Source organism: Stegostoma tigrinum, chromosome 31 (genome assembly GCF_030684315.1).
Source record: "Stegostoma tigrinum isolate sSteTig4 chromosome 31, sSteTig4.hap1, whole genome shotgun sequence".
Lineage (NCBI taxonomy): Eukaryota > Metazoa > Chordata > Chondrichthyes > Orectolobiformes > Stegostomatidae > Stegostoma > Stegostoma tigrinum.
Window position 1 is genome coordinate 27,397,027 of NC_081384.1, and position 20,004 is coordinate 27,417,030.

The following is a 20,004-nucleotide window of genomic DNA, read 5'->3' on the forward strand; positions in this document are numbered from 1 at the left end:
ACAGTATATCATAGACTCACACCAAAGACAACTAAGCCTGTCATAAACCATTTGAGTTGCCCATTAAACTGTGAATTGTTGGGAAACTTCCCATCTTACTGTTCCATCTCAATGGGGGAAATATATTCCCTAGGGCTCTCCTTTATGAATGATACTTTGAGTAATTTCCACTGATGGATTATTTGAGCCCCAAATACCCCATAGTTCACATACTTCCTCATTCCACTATCTTTGCTACAACATAATTAAACTGTATTACACTGTTACCAATTCAAGCTTGTGTCCTTCAATTCAAGATTGTGGAACTCAACATCTCCCTCTGAGCTGTTTGTAGGTTTTGAAAACTCTAGGCTTAGCATGACCCTCACATCTTCTGAATTTATTTTGGTACCATTCATGCTTTCTTCAACATTGATGATCTTCTGGCTACAAGTGGCTTACTTCAGCATTCCATTCATACTAATAAAAAAAAGTCTCATAAGCTGTTCCATGACCTCCCAGCCTACATTCATTGCATTCACTAATACATCTGAAATCACAGAAGCCAAGAAACTATAATTGTATTTCATTCATCTGTGTTTAAATGCAAGAATTTTTAATTATTTCACCAGTGATTCAACCATTTTGTAGTATCAGAAAGAACTGAATATAAACAAACAGATATAAAAATAGAGCTTAAAAATTACACTCCAGTTAAAATTTGTGAATGGATTAGTTGCATTAACAATATTTAAGACATCTGATATTTAACAAAGAATGCTGATCATAGATATGTGGGAATAATTACAAGGTTAAGATCTAACAGCGGTTTCATGTAACATCGTAAACTGTGAGGGCAAAGATTGAATGGTTTATAGCCATCCAGTTACATTTAAGATTACCTTACAGTCTTAATCTGTCAGGGTGGACATGCATGTGTGTGTGTGTGTGTGTGTGTGTGTGTGTGTGTGTGTGTAGTTTATAAGTGCTTTCTTTAAAATAAAGATATCTACAGGTATTGCTTTTGCTAGCACAAACTATTATTGTGCACATTAACCAACTCTGACCTCCAGGTCTTTAATGACTCTTAGGTGTGAAATGTCATTAAAACATCAATACTGTGTCCATTACAGTGAGTAATGATTTTCTTAAAATGGATAATATTTTCACTGCTGAAGATTTCTTGGAAAAAAATAATCTACAGTTCACTGTTGGGAATTCTGTCTCGATAAAAAGCTAGCATTCAAACAAAAGTGTAGTATTTTGCAAACCTGGCTTAAAATTTAATGTAAATAAGCAGCTGAGTCCTTATTTTCTACAACTACACAGAAATAGTCAAGTTAATTTCAAGTCATTCCAATCCAAACCCTACTGAGTGCAAACGTACAACACAAATCCTAAGCACCAATTACTGCCAAATGGGCATTTGAGACGCCAAAAGGCATGCTGCTCTGAGAAAATGGGAAACAATATACTGGCTGCAACCTCACCCTGCTTTATGTAGGATTGGTCCAGAAGCTCAAAATGACCGATAATAAGACACAAAATTGCCAGTCTCCTTCAGGGACATTCCCAAAAAAGCTAGCACAGGTATGAAAAACATACAAGCTGAGGTAGAGGGTCTAAGGACAGTCACTGAATCAATTTGCAATCAAGTTGCATCACCTATTTTGTACTAACAATGTGCCATAAGTGGCCTCATTCTATGCATGATGCTCAGTGCTCAAAGTTTAACATCCTACTCTTGCTATAAATGAGCACCAGTATATGCAATGCATGACTGATCATATACTGAATGTTTGGATTAACGTCATGTCAACTTCTAAGTGTGTTTTCAACAAGAAGAATAAACAACATTATAATTGAGAAATGCGAGATATATATTTGCCATTCATTTGAACACCAAGACCCAACACTAAACTATAGTCCTGACTGCAGATTCCTTATCAGAATGAGTCCCATGTCTGGATTCATGAAAACAAGAAGTGAAGCTGACAGATACAATACAGTCATTCTTAGGCAACATTTCAGTAAGACCCAATTTTATAACTGGCAGCTAACAGTTGATGCATTTAAATCGCATCAGTGGACAAAGATCGCTCTTCAGTGACCTCTTAACCCAGAGAGAGCAATTTGGTAAGGTTATGTACCGCATCCATGCTGCCGCAGTAGATTTTAAAGAAAAGGCAGGTTATGCCAATTGATGGGAATTCAGCTCACAGCAGGAGCTTTGTCATGCAAAAATGATCATAAAATCAATTGGCCTTTACTTGAATAGGACAAATTAATGGCCACTCTAGATATGCTATGAGTGCTGTATATGCTACAGGACAATTCTACTCTTGTCGCATGTATCTTACAAACTGGTAACAATCTGCTGACACTCGAGACATCCTCGCATGTGTCCTATGGTGGGGAGTTCAACATATTTGCCACAATGAGTGACCATATGTTTAATGCAGATATAAATTGAGTACATGGTGTTTGCCGGACTAAAATTTTCAATTTCATGATATTTTATGGAATGTGAACTTACTTGAGCTGAACCAAACTGGCTTGGGTGTGACACCAAAATACGATTTTGGGAAGAAAGCGAGGTGACTCATTTTTATAATGTAAATAAAGAACCAGGCTTTGGGGTGATTTTAGTGGGTTCTGGTGACCATAATTGGGGAAGGTGAACATTCCAGTGATCATAACTCCCCCTGGTGGCTAACTGCCACAATATACATGCTCCCAGAAATAAATAAGGAGTCAAAATTAAGACTCAATCTCCCTTAAATAAAAACCGAAAGAACTCTAGATGCTGTAAATCAGGAACAAAAACAAATTTGCTGGAAAAGCTCAGCTGGCCTGGTAGCATCTGTGAAGGAAGAAACAGAGTTAATGTTTTGGGTCCGGTGACCCTGCCTCAGAACTCACTGAATCTGAAACATTAACTCTGTATTTTCCTTCACAGATGCTGCCAGACCTGCTGAGCGTTTCTAGCAAAACTTTTTTTGTTCAATCTCCCTTAAACTGTCCTCGAAATATATCATCCCTCAAACAGTCAAAATACAGACATAAAAAGTTATCATACTGGAAGAATGTGTATGAAAGTATAGAAACCTGATTTTACCCTTGGGGCTGGTTCCACCATTTAATTAGGTCCTAGCAGATCCAAGTGGCAAATTGGAAGATATATTTGCCTCTTTGTGCCTATTCCATTATTTTCTCAAAGTATAGAAAACCACGGAGCAAGCATTTTTTGATGGTCTAAGTTTTTTTAAACTTGAACTTCTTAACCAATACTGAGGATATAAATTGGAGTAAATGCACCATCTGATGTCCTATCCTCCTTCATTTTAGAATGTTGCTATTCCCTGTACTTTGTATTCCTGACAATCTTTAAAGTCAGTGAGTGGAGATTTCTGGAGTTATACGCTTTCATTCCACGAGCAGCAACGTATAAGGGATGTATTATTTTACTATCTGTTTAACCCAAACAAAACCTCTTTTGGAATTTCTGCTTCCTGACAAGAATATAATCAACATCCCCTATAGCCACAAACACCAGATCATCACTTTGGTTTCAATATGACCAGGATCTGTATGTATCCTGGACTATGTTTAAAACAAAAGTGGAAATCCTACATAAATGTTCTGATTCAGGCAATATTTGGCAACTAATCTCTCATAATGCTATTCAGAAGCCCTTTGGGATCACAAAAATGGCAGATACTGCATGAGTGGAGTCAAGTGTTAATTATCTGAAGATTTATCTTTAAGCCAAATAACTCAAAGGGACCGTATTAGATTTTATAACGTAATAGAGTAAAAGCACTGATACAGGTTTACAAAGTAAGGAAGTGAAGTGTGAACCGTGCAGTAAAACATGTCTGTTTTATAGAAAACATAAGACTATGACCAGCTGCTGCTGTTAATGATGTGCATGAGGCCCAGTCTCAGTAATCCAAGTTCAAATTGGGGAATCATGGTGCAATGTCAGTCTTGCAACCTGGAAGTTATGGACTGCCAGGGACTGATGTAAATGCACAGGTGACAATTCCATCCTTAACTTTAATATCGGGGGAAGTACCAAGGAAGGGATCTACCGCTCATTGTATCGTGAAATCAAACAGGTGACAAATTGCCTAGAATATTCCTTGCACACATTCTGGCAGGCAATAGAGCCGAGAAATTTAGGAACATTTCCACTTTCTTAGCCTAATGTGGAAACTGAAGGCAGCAAAAGGTAGAAACAAAGCAAAATAGAATGAAAAATATACCACAAAACTGAAAGATTTTTGAACATTTGGGTAACTGGTTTTGGATTAGAGCTTCTAGTGACAGCACTTAATGGTGATGCAAGTGATGTATCACTTCTTTAATGGTAATGGATCCATTGCCATTGCCTGTGCAGACAATTAAATTATTTCCAGCTAATTCATCAAGCAATCTTCCATCTCAAATATCCCATCATAATTCACAATTGGTAAGGATTTTTGATGGACAGTTTCACACACCCAGGCCTTTTCTTGTTGTGAATATGACACTACTGCATTACAGTGTAACGGATTTAGCTCGCAATCGTTCCTAATTGTGACTAATGTGTGGTGAATTTACTCACACCATAAGGCAAGGGAGATCTTTACAAAGACACTGCAGCAAGAGTTAGTAGTAGGCAGCCTTTTATGTTGTAAGATGATGATTTGAACTGTCAAAGTCAGTTTCTATGGCATTTGCTGTACAATGTAAGTTTGCTATTAGTACAAGAAGGAGTAGCTGTTCTTTCAATACTGTGTCTCTCAAGTCAGTAAACTGCATAAGATATTCTATGGCACTTCAAAAGGAAAAGCCTACTTTCTGAACTATTCTTCCTAATATTGAGAAAATCATACTTTAATTTGAGTCCATGCATCTTAACAAATTAGAAAATATAAATTATGCAATAGCGCAATTAAACAATAACAGAAGAAATAATAACCAACGATCTGTGAAAACCTATAAGGGACTTTTAAAGTGTGTCTACTGTTGCAGAAATGCAGCTGCCAAATAATGCAAAGCAAGATCCACAAACAATAAATTAATATCATAGTCATTATTCTGCTCCATTTTAGGAGTTCCTTTTTATTATACCATTTCCTGTTCAATGAGTTAATTATTTGCAACTAATTTACTAACAATGAGATTGTAGATATAGAAATATGTAAATAATCTCCACAACTTGCAGAATGTATGACTGTCACATTCCGTACAGTTGGCTTTAGTTAATTTTTTTCTAGTAATGCTCATGTGGAATGTTTATGCTAAAGGAGGTGTGAAAAAAACAATCCAGTTTCATTGTTGATTTTTTTTAAATTTTAAAAATCTTAAGTTAAAAAAAAAGTTCTTTCATCTCACTTCAGACAAAAATATCAGAACCTCTTTGGCCAATTTCTTGGCACAAAACACTGAGGAGACAAGTTCACTGAGCAAACAGCAAATCTTCCATTTGATACACTTATACATAAGACCATCAGGAAATCCACATTTCTATCTCCACTGTCCTTTGTCTTTTGATACAAAACTTTATCCAAAATGTTTGGGAATGAATAGAGTTTAAGAATTGATGAGAGAGACGGAAGGCAGTGGTTACTTGTGGGAGCTGAAGCACCATTGTAAAGATAGTCAAAATGTTCGCAGAACTGTGAGAATATAAAATACACATAATCTTGACCATTTCAAACTCTGAGACACATGAGAGAAATCATTGCTACCTCCAAAGTGCACATTCTTTTGCACCCTTGTCCGTCAAAGGCTAGCCATTGTGTTGATGTGAGACAAATGTAGTGCTCTAAAATCATATATGGTGGCTTAGATAAATGATGGGCGATCATTTTGAAACATATAAGGTTCTCATAGGACTTGACAGAGTAAGTGCTGAAAGGATCTTTCCCCTCGTAGGGGTGATCTAGTTAAGCACCACTTTATTAAATTATTTTCATACTGAGTTGAAGGGAAATGTCTTCTCTCAGGGACTCATTAATAAATGGAATACACCAACCCAGAGTGCAGTGCCTGTGAATATATTCAAGGCTCCATTGACAGAACTTTGATTGACAAGGGAATTATTGTCAGCAGATGGGAAAATGGAGTTAAGTTCACAATCAAATCAGCCGGTATCTTGTTGAATAGTAGTGCAGTCTTGAGGAGCTCTTCTGACAGCTCTTTCAAAGAACTACTCACTTCATTCCATTCCCCAGCTCCTTTCCCATCAGCCTGCCTTGTTTATTACCCAATGAAGAATTGATCAAATGTCCTTTCAAAAATTGTAACTGAATTGGTTTCCTCAACTCTTTCATCTTCATCTTCTTTCCGCAGAGGTATTTACGTTTTATGTATTTTTCCTTTGTTTGTTGATTAATATGTCTGAAAAAACTGCAAAAAATGTTTTGTGCCTAATATTGCATAGTTTTATTTGGTGCAGTTGATTGTTATTTGGAAGTTAGGAAGGTGGATCGTCAGTTGTGTGTTTATATTTGGAGGGGATTTGCTGGGAGTGTTAAGGTTTTTTTAATGTGGTTCACGTACATAACTGTCTAAAAAACACTATTAGTAGTGGCTAAAGTAGCTGTATCGGATCTGAGTTGCTTGTGAGTGCAATTGAGCAGTTGTAATGTTTGGATATCTGATTTGCAGGTAGACTAACGCATAGATTGACATTGAACCAAAAGTCTAAAAGTTCTGTATCAATGGATCATTTTGTTTGTAAAATGCAGGAAAGTGGTGGAGACAGGTATTAAATTGTCACATTTTCATTACACCCTGTTCTGTGAATATATGAAGCTCTGAACTGCAATATGGTTTGTCTTTGATGATTGTTTTTCCTACCTTTTATTTCTGTCATACTTCAGTTAAAACAAACTTGAAAAAAGTCAGAGCTCCTTCTCAGTGGGAAAAACACAGCTTTCCTTCATTATTAACCAACTCTAACTCCACATTCACAAACTTGGAGCACTGGTCTCTCAACCTCACAAAAGAATAATGAAGGTTCAAAACATGTAGCCAGTGTTACATTAAATACTACTACCATTTGTAACTTGCCTAGGATGATGAGACTTTGCTAATAGTGTATTTTTCTTTTACTTTCCTGTTTCCTTTATATTGTACGAGCAAATGTTTGTGAAAAAGTTAATGTTGGAGGCTGAAGAAAGCTCCATCCAGTCTTAAGGTATCATACAGTCTTGGATGGAGAAACTAGGAGAATCTCGCTAGATCTCATCACCTATCTCTCCTGATAGTCTTTGAAATAGTCTAACTAATTGATATACCTTGTACCTAATTGCTACCACGCGATTACCTTTCTAAAATCAGAACCTCTTCTTTAAGACTCACTAGCAACCATTCTTTTGCTAATGCACACCAAATAGCTCTGAGACCAGTCAAGAAGAAAAAAGCAATGGTGGCAGATTCTTCTGTATAAAAATACCAAATCTTACTCTTCTCTTACGAGCAAATTATGAAGATTTACTTTTTTTATGTCTTAGATAAGATCCAATGCCTTCTTTCCAGCCTTAAAGTCTAAATCTTGTTTAGTCTTTGTTCATAACAAAGGAATTTAACATAGGTTAAGTCTTGTAACTCTGCAACATACTGTCTAAACCTCCTTTGTGACAAGAATTAAATAGAGTGCCGTAGTTTACCTGTGGCCTCCTTCATCAGATTGGCCCACCTATTGTCAATTTCTCACCAAGGTACAGGTAGCCAAACTATGAATGATTCTGTGGCACTAGTTTATGTTACAGAGGGTCAATGAGTTCAGCTGGCTTGATGGCTACAGTGTGATACAGAAAGATGTTAACAATGGCTTCTGTGCCTTCCACCCCATACTAGCTGTGATTGTTCCTGGAGACATGTTGTGGAGGTGCCAGTGTTGGACTGGGGAGGACAGGGTCAGAAATCAGGCAAACTTAGGTTGTAGGTTTATTTGAAGTCACAAGCTTTTGAGGCATCTTCACCTGGTGTCATCTGTTTTCTGATATAGTTCCTGCAGGACTTTCCTTTTTGCATTTCTTAATTGATGTGGAATAGTGACTCTCAAAGTATACTCATATCAACCCAAATGGCTCTTGAACGGTGAGACATACGGTCAAAAGGTCTTTTGTAACTGATGGTCAATTACTAGCTTAAAATTTACTCAATTACAAAGAATGATTCTATGATTATAAATTATGTGCGATACAATGAAATTACCTAATTAATTTGCTATTAATTTCTTGCTTTCACATGATATTCCTAATTTTGCCAAACAATAAGACACATTTTGTTATGAGGATAATACTTCACTGATTATCCCACAAGGAAATGTTCAATCACTGAGAGGAAGTGCAGGATTTCCCGGCAGGAGAATTTATCGAGCTCTGAATAATTCACAATGTAATTTCAGTTGTCACAATATGTTTGAAGTTAATGTAAGTTAGAAGCTGGTCTCACTTTGAGAGGGCATTACTGTCATCGAGACCTATAAAAGAAACCCAAAGTTAAACTTCTACAAGTGAGGCATCAACCTTTTGTACCTGCTCATTCACTGTGAGGATTAGTATACAGGTTTACAGTCCTTCCTATGTGTCCATGTGACAAGTTTTGTGATTTCCTAACCGCTGCTCTCATCATTCACAAAATAACTTGCTCTTCTATTGATAGGGTACAGTAAATCATGTACAAATACCAAGGGGTTGGATGTAGTAAAATTTACATTTATTCTAGAGCCTAGGATTCATATACATGTCAATCATTGTCATTTCCTATTTGATAAAATGGCATTTGCAATAAATGCCATCTTTGTAAATGTGAGAATTACTTCCACTAAAGATCCTCCTCCATTGGCTGATGCCTGAGTTAAGGATATGTATCTTCCTTAACTTCTTTCTCCAACAGTAAAGGATTTTTTTTTACAAATCTGAATTGTTACATCTGGCCACAAACTATTGACTATGTGTATTCCCTGTGTTACTGCCATATTATTTTCACTCCTTCATGTTATGATTTTATGTTGGATTTTGCAAAGGTTATGCAAATAGGAAATCTGACTATATCATAAATGAATTATTTTGAATTATTTGCAAAATTCTTTCAAATGAGGTTTACATTCCCGTCTCAGCCAGTTTAATCCTAGGCCTACTATGTGAGTTGAACTATTAATAACTATTGGGATTAGTTATCTGACACGTTGGCATGATGATAAATGGACTGAAGTTTGAGAAAAAAAATGCAAATGCTTTTCAAGTTTAATCAATAAACTTTGGAAAGTTTCAAAATGCAAATGAAATTAACTGCAGCCATGGCCACTTCTTTAATCACATATTATTATCTTGGGGACTGAGTTTTTATTCAATAGTGTTACTGCCATGAATGAGCAAGTTTTTAAAAATGATGCAGCTGTTTGATTCTAAAATATGACAAAGAACTGCAGTTGCTGGCCATCTGAAACAAACAGAAACAGCAGCTACTGTAGAAATTCAGTAGGTCTGGCCACATCTGTAGAGAGAGAACACAATTAATATCGAGTCCAGTGATCCAAACAAAAAGAGCATTAACATTTTGAGCCCTGCGCCCTTTCTTCATTCTGAACACTCTGAAGAAGGGATATTAAATGTGAAACATTGTGTTCTCTCTCCACAGATACTGCCAGACTAACTGAGGTTCTCCGCAATTTCTGCTTTTGTTTGTATCAGGTGTTTGACTCATTCTGTTAGCCAATGACTCTGGGTTCTCATCCCAATCTAGGACTTGAGCAGAAATAAATTGAGTCTGTCACTTAAGTGCATTATAGCAAGAATGCTGCACTGCCTGAAATGCCATTGTTTAGATCAGTTCTCATTGTCCTCTCAGATGATAATAGAAGGTCCCACAGAAATCTTTTGTAAAGGAGGAGGAAAATTGACCCCAGTCATCTTGCCAATATCACAAAAATCAACAAATAGATCATTTGGTCACGATCACGTTGTTGGTTGTGAGAGTTTATACTGTGCAAATTTGTTGCTGTGTTTCCCACACTACAGTCATCACTATACTTCAAAAAACATGCAAGCTTTTATTTACTTAATGTGTTACTGTTCTCTTCTTTTGCATTTCTTCATATATTAGTGCTTTTCAATAAAAGTATCAAAAGTCATTCTTACTTGGAAAAACTAACCACATGTTACCTTGAGGAAGGGTCATCAGACCTAAAATGTTGACTCTGTTTTCTCCTTCACAGATGTTCCCAGACCTGCTGAGCTATTCCAGCAACTTTATTTTTGTTCCTGATTGACAGCATCCGCAGTTCTTTCGGTTTTTACACGTTACCTTCCTCTAAAAGCATAAATGCTGTTTTTAAAGTATCTTGTTATTAAGTTATTTATTCTGAAAGGTGTTTGATCAGTTGATTAAATTAAATTTGTTTTTGTAGGGGTATTTCTTAAGTGTCACAGAAACCTGAATGAATGATTTATTTATTGTCACTTTCATTTTACAGTGAATACAGAAGGAAAATACAGTGGAAATCTTCAACAGTGTCCATAATCTAGTGTCATTTTGTATAGTTTATGAATAAAAAGAATAAAAGATATGACAGAAAACAATAGTTTAAGGATAAAAGTTACAACTGAAAGAGAACCCTGAGCCCTGCACTGCCACACTTCTTCCAACACCTTGCCACCACCTGCACCAGACCCACCAACATAGGAATACAGAGATAATGGGAACTGCAGATGCTGGAGAATCCAAGATAACAAAGTGTGAAGCTGGATGAACACAGCAGGCCAAGCAGCATCTCAGGAGCACAGAAGCTGACGTTTCGGGCCTAGACCCTTGAAGGGCCTATGCTGGATCCCATGCTGAGTCCATACTTGCCACACAACCATGAGTCCTTTGCTCTGCTGCTGCATCGATGACACCTATGTGATCTTTCTGCACTCAGCTTCCTCAACAGCAGCAACCACAACAACACAACGAGATCGCGCGAGCCTGAGGCCCGGCCACGGCCAACACTGGTGCGACTGAGAGCTCTTCCTCATTCCGGCCTCCTCCTCCTCCCTGTCCCTTTCTCTGAACAAAACCTTATACCTACGGCTACAAAAGCATCAAACGTGCAGATTCATATGATGACCTTGGTTTCAGGCAACTGAGGATTAATAGAAAATCACCAGGGCTCCACTATTCACTCATCCAAAGCTGCTAAGCGTGCCTAGCAGCTGAGGTTTTCCAATAATACCTCTCCCCATCTGAACTGCAGCCAATTTGAAGGATCTATCCTTCTCTGCCAAACTGTACATTGTGATTATACCGTGACCGTTTCATGTTCTATTTTCTCAGATATCTAGAGAGCAATAAAAATCCTTCAATTGGTAACAAAAGACATCAGGACTGGCTCCTTACCCTCAATGACACTGCATTAATTATTAAATAAAACAAATGGCACACTTTCAGCTTCAACAAATTATAACGTCACTCATCATACTTAGTCTAACTTGCATGCACAGCTTTTTAAGAACATTTTCGATTTCCTTGAATTTTTTTAAATGGCTCAATAAATGATGCAAGATATGAGGTCACAGTGGACGAGCCAATGCTCGTCTCCTCCTTATTATTGGCTTACCGCCTCACTGTTTGAGAGTGAGAAGAAAAATCTCAGCCTGAAAATAGTTATCTATACATGCCATCTCAAAATGATATTGCACAGGTCAGAAAACATGACCGCACTCAGAAAACTATTCAGAATGTTTGACACTTAAACATCATCTAAGAACCACCACTAAATCTCAGTCTAGTCATGGTCATAGCATTCTGCTTAACCTATCAAAAGCAACAGTAACATTTTAGCATCTGACTAAGTATGAAGTTCAGATCATCGATTTCTCCAACATAGAGAGCAGAGTATTTGACTAACAGTCTCTATGGGAGCAATAGAGATAAGCCTGCAACAACATAAGTGACTTTATACAGACAATGGTTTATTGAGATTCAGTACTAGTAAATGACTCATGAAGAGTCAATGTTTTACTGGAGGCCAGAGATCATGCCTAATTAATGAAAGCAAGTTTTAAATCAGTATGTTCCTATCATATTTATTTCAGATCATTTCTGCCAATAACCTATCTTGAGAAAGAGTATTCCTGAGAAAACAATTCAAGAGTTCATGGAATTCTACCCGAGAGGGAGAACGAGACTTTGTTTTCTGCCTGTTCAATATCATATCAACTGGTTTTATTTTAGATTGGGGTCAAAACAGAATATCTGAAGCATGTCATTAGAGCTCAGCACCAATGTTGCCTCTGTGCTGATTGGCTACATGGCTGTATGACTCCTTAGAAGGTCCATGCATGTCACACAGTGTAGGCACATTGACTTCCAGTCCCAGACATTGCTGGTACTCTGTTCACATGGCTACTTGAACTGTGTGTGTCACTTCACATAAGGTCAGAAGTCGAGATGTTTGCCAATGATTGCTCAATGTTCAGCACCGTTCGCCATGCCTCAGATACTGCAGCAGCCCATGTCCAAACGCAACAAGAAACAAGATCTGGACAACATCCAGCCATGGAATGACAAGTGGCAAATAATATTCATGCCGCACAAATGCTAGGCAATGACTATTTTCAATAAGCGACAATCGAACAACTGTCCCTTGACATTCCATGATGTGACCATTACTGAATTCCTCCACAATCAACATCCCAGGGATTAGCATTGACCAGTAACTCAGCTGGACTTGCCAGATAAACAGAGTGGCTACAAAAGCAGGTCAGAGGCTAGAAATACTGCTGGGAATAACTCACCTCCTGACTCCCCAAAGTCTGTCCACGATATACAAGGCATAACTCAGGAGTGTGATGGAATATCCTCCCCACTTTCCTGGATGGGTGCAGCTCGAACAACATTTAAGAAGCTTGACCCACCATCCAGGAACGAGTAGTCTATATGATTGGCAGCACTAACATCATTCCCTCTACCATTGATGCTCAGTTGCAGCAGTGTGTACTATCTACAAGATGCACCACAGAAATTCACCAAAGATCCTTAGACTGCATCTTCCTAAACCCATGACCACTTCAATCTAGAAGGACATGGGCAGTAGATACATGGGAACACCACCAACTGTAGGATTCCCTCTAAGAAACTCACTATCCTGTCTTGAAAATATATCATTGTTCTTTCAGTGTTACTGGGTCAAAATTCTGGAATCCTCTCCCTAAGGGCTTTGCAGGTTTACCTACAGAACATGGTTCAAGGAGACAGCTTACCACCAGCACCTGCTCAAGAGCAACTAGGAACAAACAATAAATGCCATCCCAGCCAGTGACACCCACATCCCATGATTGAATAAAAACAGCATTAAAAACGATACATATATCATCAGGCTGGGCTGAGCTTCGAACCTACTCTGAGGGGTAAAAAGTAACCCATTCAGCCATGAGCCCCAATTTTCTAAAATATATTGTGTTATTTTATAGACAGCAAGCCCTTCAAAGATAACCCCAAGATTACATTACAATATAATTGTTGACTCATATTTAAGGTCTATTAGAGCTACGGTTCAAGACAAATGATTCTCAGCATCAATCACAATCTAAATAAATAATACATGAAACAAACACAACTAAATAGCATGTGAGGCTCAAAAAGCATCTCAGAAATCTTCAGTTGCCCTGATTTGGGCCCAAATCCTGCAATCATTTGCCAAGTCACCTGCTTTACAGCTTGCAAGAGATAGCACACAGCAACTACTATTGGCAGTGCTCATGTCATAGCAAGTCAAAAGGAAACAGAAAACTAACAAAGAGGTGGAAAACTGAGAAGGAAAGAAAAGGAGGAGCAAGAGAAATGAAGGGGATGAGATAAATGAAACTTCATGAGGTCAGAAGGGACTGATGTGCTATAAAAGAGAAATAAATGGAATTGAGGAAATTGACGGAAGGCAGGATTAGCCCTGTAGGGGTGGGATGCAGAGTTGGGCATTGTTTTCAGTGTGGTCAACTGTGATTGAATCTATTTCCTGGAGACTTTCAACATATGATCTGCCACCATGGTCTATCCATCAGTCAACCAACCCATCCATTCTTGTGATACATTGCATTGCCATGTCAATTAGATGGCAAAAGACTCATTAATAAACTGGAGAATGCTTAACTGTTAGCCTTTCCTTTCCCCATTTTAAATATTCCCCATAATGGGCAAGTAAAACAAAAAAAGATGCCAATCATTTTATTTGTCCCTTGGATTTTTCTTTGGAGTTCCACACAACAATGTCTTGAAGATTGATCTTCAATACTTGGAAACTCCAAGCCAGTCCTGGAGGGTTAGCAAGCCCAGGTCCTGAGCTAAACTCATGTATGAGGAGTGGACGTGGCTCCCTAAAGGCATAGATCAGACTCACAAGGCTGACAAGTTCTCAAAGCTGATGGACCAGACATTGTCTGGCTAAAAAAGAGGAGCAGATTGCAGTAGAAAGTAAGAAAAAGACAGAGATGCCTCCTTCCTACTTTATTAAAACTAAATTAAGCTTTTTGTAGCTAGGCTATCATTATTGGAAAATCCCAGTCAGAGTCTTTTAATTAGCCTTAATTGGGTCAATAAAATACAGCACACAACTAGGAGCTCTTGTGGTGCCGTAGTAGTATCCTTACCTCTGAGCCAGGAGGTCTGGGTTCAAAGCCAACCTGTTCCAGAGATGTTTGACAATATCTTTGAACAATCTATTAGAAAATATCAAGGATATATTCCTACCATTAAAAGAATTGAAAGATCTCACATATCTCAAAAACGCCTCAAGAATATTTTGCCTTCAGTAGATGGCCATCATTATATGGGCAACGCTGTGTGATTTTTCTACACAGAAGGATCCCACGAATAGATTGACAAGTTAATTCGTTTTAGGTGATGTTGACTGATGAGGACAGGTTGTCCAGATCTTTAAAAGACTTCTTTTATTCCTTCTTCAAAGAGGGCAATGGGGTGCATAGCAGCTATCAGAACCATGGTGAGAAAGTGAGATAGAGCCCTTCTTTAATATTTCATCGAATTATAGTCACTTAGACATTTATTATGATCATAGTGAAAATGGACTATCAATATTCAACTTTCATGTTGGACTTTGTTCCTGATGCTTTCATGGTCTAAAATATGGTTTAAAAAAGGACACAAAAAGGAAACTGACCTAAAATGACTGCTTTGATCACATGACAAGTGCAGGCAACCCACAGGAAACATACAAAATGGGTTGTATTGAGACTTTCATTTGAATCAAGTGGGACAGGAACACTGTGAGGCATCAAAAAATTTGCATCTCCTGCTTTATTCACCCTTGTACAATAAATTCACGCAATAAGAGATAAAGTGTTGCCTGCGACTAGCTACTTTTGGATAAAACGATGACACAGGCATCAGAAGACACAACAGCAGCCTTTGAGCAACAAAAGAAACAGGCAGCAACATTGACAGATAACAGCAATGCTACAGAAAGCTTTTCTCTCCCTGTTATTCTGTTCATTGTGCCTGGGAATGTATATGATGACACATTTTTATTCCTTTTCTTGAAGGTAGTAGGAAATAAAATTATTTTCCTTTCAATCGAGAAAACCTTACAATTGTATCCTATATTTTGATTAATGAAAGTGTGACAGCCACATGCTTCAAAAAGTTGTTGTGACTTTGCTGGAGAGGGTTAAGTATAGCAAAGCAGAACAACAGCCCTGCTCAACACATTATAATATTCCCTCAGGACTGCATTTGACACAGGCTCAGATAATGTGCTTAAATTTGAAGCAGAACTAAACTCCTGAATCAACTAAGAAAAATGAATATCAAAGACCTATTTGAAATTCAAGTGTCAATGTGTGGGAAACATTTGGGTATTGACCAAAACAAATATCCCTGGCATAGTGCAGTAACAGGTTAGGACTCTATCACACCTGCAATGATGTCATTTTGTGTGTCTTGCCTGCTCAGAGGAGATTGTAGGGAACTGTAGAGTAAGCAGTTAATATGGACAAATCTCTCAATGGCTGGCTGTTGCAGCTAAACTCTAGTCAATTAACTGGGGATTGCCAGAGGCCAGAGATGGCATAGCAAAACCATTCGTTCAAAGTGACCGTGGGCAACAGCATTCAGATAGTGTCAACTGCTTTTGTTGCACTGTGGCAAAAATAAATAGTCAAAAACAGGGCAGCATTCCTGTAGAATACTGGACTGGTGAACTATTCACCCAACACAGTACAGTCTCTAGAAGCAATATTGACCAGCATTAATATGTAGCTACTGCTGAGAGGGGAAAAATGTAACAGAAATGGAGATTTTTACAGAGCTTAATAGTTCCCAATATATGCTTGCCAATTCATACCCTCATGGTTCCCTTAATTCAGATTGAGGAACCTCATTGCAGAATCACCTTTTCTCTCTATCTTATTGAAGAATACTACTATATTATGACCATTCCTTCCTAAGGGACTGTACTCAGCAAGACTGTTAATTAATCCTTTCTCATTGCACACTACCCTACCTGTTCTCTGGTTCCTCAATGTATTAAAAAGAAAATCACATAAACATTCTATGGAATCTTCCTCCGCAATACCATTGCTAGTTTGGCTTATCTAAGCTACCTATAAATTAAAATCACCCACAATTACTGTTGTATACCTATTGTATGCATCTGGTTTCTTATTCAGTGCTGTCCATTACACCTCCACTATTGTTTGAGAGCTTACTGACAACCCAAAACAACATTTTCTATTCCTTGGTATTTCTTATCTCCACCTATACAGATTTCACATCATGATTTGCTAAGCCAGTATGCTTCCTCACTACTGCAATTTCTTCCTCCACTAACAACGCTACTTCACCCACTTTCCCTTCTTTTCTGAATAATGAATACCCCTGGATGTTCAGTTCCCCTCCTTGGTCACTACACAGTCATGTATTTGCAATCGCAGCTATATCATAACTGTTTATTTTTATTTGTGCTGCTAATTCATCTAACTTATTGTGAATGCTCTGTACTTTAAGACAATGAGGCCTTTAGAATTTCCTTTTTAACCTTATGAGCAATCTTAACTTTAGTTTACACAATACTCCATTTGTTTTTTTGCCCTTGTTTTTTCTGTCTTCCACCGTTGCTTTTTACTTTTTTATCTTTTGTTTCTATCCCTGTTTCTCCTTCATCTGTCTCCCTTCTCAGGTCGCCATTTTCCAGCCATTCTAGTTTACATGGTCTCTGACAATCCCAGCAAACAGCAACCCCTCCGCTACCCCTCTTCTGCATGATAGTGGTTTTAGTCCTGCCTGTTTGCACCAGGGCTATCATCCCCAGAACTGATTCTAAAGGCCTAGGAGTTTGAATGCCTCTTTCCGACACCATTTCTCCAGCCATGTCTTCATCTACTATAGCCTGTTACTTTTACTCTCACTAGCATGAAGCATGAGTAGTAGTCCAGAGGATGTGGTCTTTAAGGTCCTACTTTTTAAACTTACTTCCCTCTATTCTGTTTGTAGGTCTTCATGCCTTCTTTAACATTTATCAATGGCACTGATATACATCAGTAACAACTGGTTTTTCACCGTCTCCTCTCCGCTTCAGTCATTCTGAAGCATCATTGGCCCTGGGACTAGACAGTCAACATTCCATCCCTTTTTGCTGTTTCGTCTCTTTTACTGCAGAAATGCCTGTACGTTCCCTTTTACTATTGAATTCCCTATCATTATAGCCCTGCCATTTTTAATCCTCTCCTCAGGTAGATACCGTAGCGATAGGAATGAGGTCAGCCAGGTGGATCTCAGAGAATAGGAGCTCCCTGATTGGGACTGCTAAGCCAGTCCAGTCAGGAAGCCCTGGCCAACAGATATAAACAGGAGTTTCAGAGGTTCTGTTCACTCTGACATTTGGCTCTGATGAAGTTGGATCAGTGTCAAGGACCTTCACAATGTCTTGGGTGACAGGATACTAGCCTCTGGAGTTATTTCGGGCACAGCTTGTAGAGTTGCCACCACCATTCTCTTTCCTGGTGGAGATGTACAGGGTCTGTTAGGTCTGGTATAATAAAGGAAAACCACCTTGTGGTTTACAGAGAAAAGGCTCTGGTCTTAAATAAGATTAGTTTATATCTTGATATCAACTATTTATATAAATAATGTTACATTGATATTATAGACACTGTTGCAAATACTATGAGGATGATTTCAATGTTAGGTCTTATTCTATTGAGGTCCAAAAGATAACCATCAACCAGGGTCCACAGGCAATATCCTATTGGATGGTGCTTCATGCAGTCCACATCATTATTCCTTTCACACCCTTGTACAATAATAATTTCAGTTAAAATACCAGTTAGCCCATGACCGACCATTATTAAACTCCACATTGGCTAACACCTCCTGGTGCCTACACATGCCCAGTTCAACCAGGAAGTAACTAGTTGCCTTGCTCATCCAGAAGCTGTACTGTACTGCACCAATATCTCAACAAGAAGTTCAGCATTGTAATACAAGGAAGGATGACAATCATGAACTGGAGAGGCATAAAAATACAGAAACCATTCCAACTCGTCCAATCTTGTGCCAGGTAATTGTTAAAGATTTCACAGATCCTAATAACTGTCACACAACCTCTCTGAAAATGAAAATTAGTTCAAAGTCTCATTCTTAACAATTGTGATTTTAAAACACTTGTCAATTTTTTCCTTAAATATTTTCTTTTGCCTTTTCATTCCATTTACATCTCTGTCTTAATTTCACATACTGACACTGAGTTAACCATTCTAATAGATATCGCCTGCTTCAGGCTGTGTGCCTCATATTAACTGATTGGATAAAGAGATATAAAGTTGCTGCCCTGTTACACAGGTTCCTGATCCTCTGTAAAGGGCATGGTGTTGAAATGGTTTTGTAATTACTGGAAATTCCACTGTAAAAGTTCATAGAACCACTGTAGACAAGTGTAATTGCAATGAATGGCTCTTGACATTTAACTACTGCTGATCACAAAATCCAGCCCATCATTTAAAAAATTTCCAGTGAATGACACATATGATAAAATAGAAACTTGACTTACTGGTGCATGATGCATCTTTGATAGGCGTGCATTCTGAACTCAGCATTTCATTCTCTTCACAGATTGTGCAGGGGAGACAAGGATCAGCACTGCTCTTTTGGTCAGAATAGGTTTCCAGAGGGCATTTCTCACAGATGGTATTCTGTTTATCAGTACACAGTTGCAGTACCCCATATCCCTCTTCACAAAGATCACACTTAAGGCACTCTCCGCCCACATTATCAGGATCCTCATAGTAGCCGTCCATGCAAATGCAGGATGTATCAAAGTTATCCATACAAGGGATTGCAATGGTTCTTGTACCTAAACATTCTGTGCAAGGTTTGCAGGGTTCAGTGTGGCTTGAAATATCTGAATAAGCAACACCTAGGATAAGAGAAAAGCAAAAGTAAATAAGTGAAAGAATGTGTTGTCTTCATTTTTCATGCTCCTTACGTCGGTATTTATTTCCAAAACAGGCACTTTGCAACACCTTAAACCAGTTAGCAACAGGTGTATATTTTACAGCAAACTCTTTATTGTTCTCCTACATCAAGATACCAAACTTGGTGAGCAAATGGACCAAACAACAAATGGGCAGAGAGATGGCGGATGAAATGTAGGAAGGAGATGTTTACAGTGATACATTTAAAAGATCAACAATATGCAAGCCCTCCCTAAACATGTAGGAGAAACATGTTCATGTAAGGGTAACCCAGTGGTTCAAATACAAAACTTGATGAATTTGTGAATGCAGATGGATCAAGCCGTATAATATATTGACCTTTGTAAGTGGAGGCCTGGAGTACAAAAAAAAGAGGTAATGATAAACCTGCACAAAACAATGATTAGGCCATAGTTAATTGAACATTCGCAGTTTTTGAGTATACAGTATTTAAAAGAAGAGTTAATTAACATTTAAACTAAAAAAGGATACAGAATGTTGGGGTGAAAACAAGGCAGTTAGGTGAGATTTTAATATACCAGCAACATATTAGCTAACA

The 20,004-nt window shown here is 38.1% G+C and overlaps 1 protein-coding gene across 2 annotated transcripts in view; it reads right to left on the reverse strand.

Annotated features, from left to right (window-relative positions):
• LOC125466439 (tumor necrosis factor receptor superfamily member 16-like) overlaps positions 1 to 20,004 on the reverse strand; it is a 168,266-nt gene that overhangs the window by 90,384 nt on the left and 57,878 nt on the right. For both annotated transcript variants that reach the window (XM_048560929.2, XM_048560928.2), the window contains exon 3: positions 19,022 to 19,387. In XM_048560929.2, coding sequence (XP_048416886.1) covers positions 19,022 to 19,387 — 366 coding nt within the window. The remainder of the gene's footprint in view (positions 1 to 19,021; positions 19,388 to 20,004) is intronic.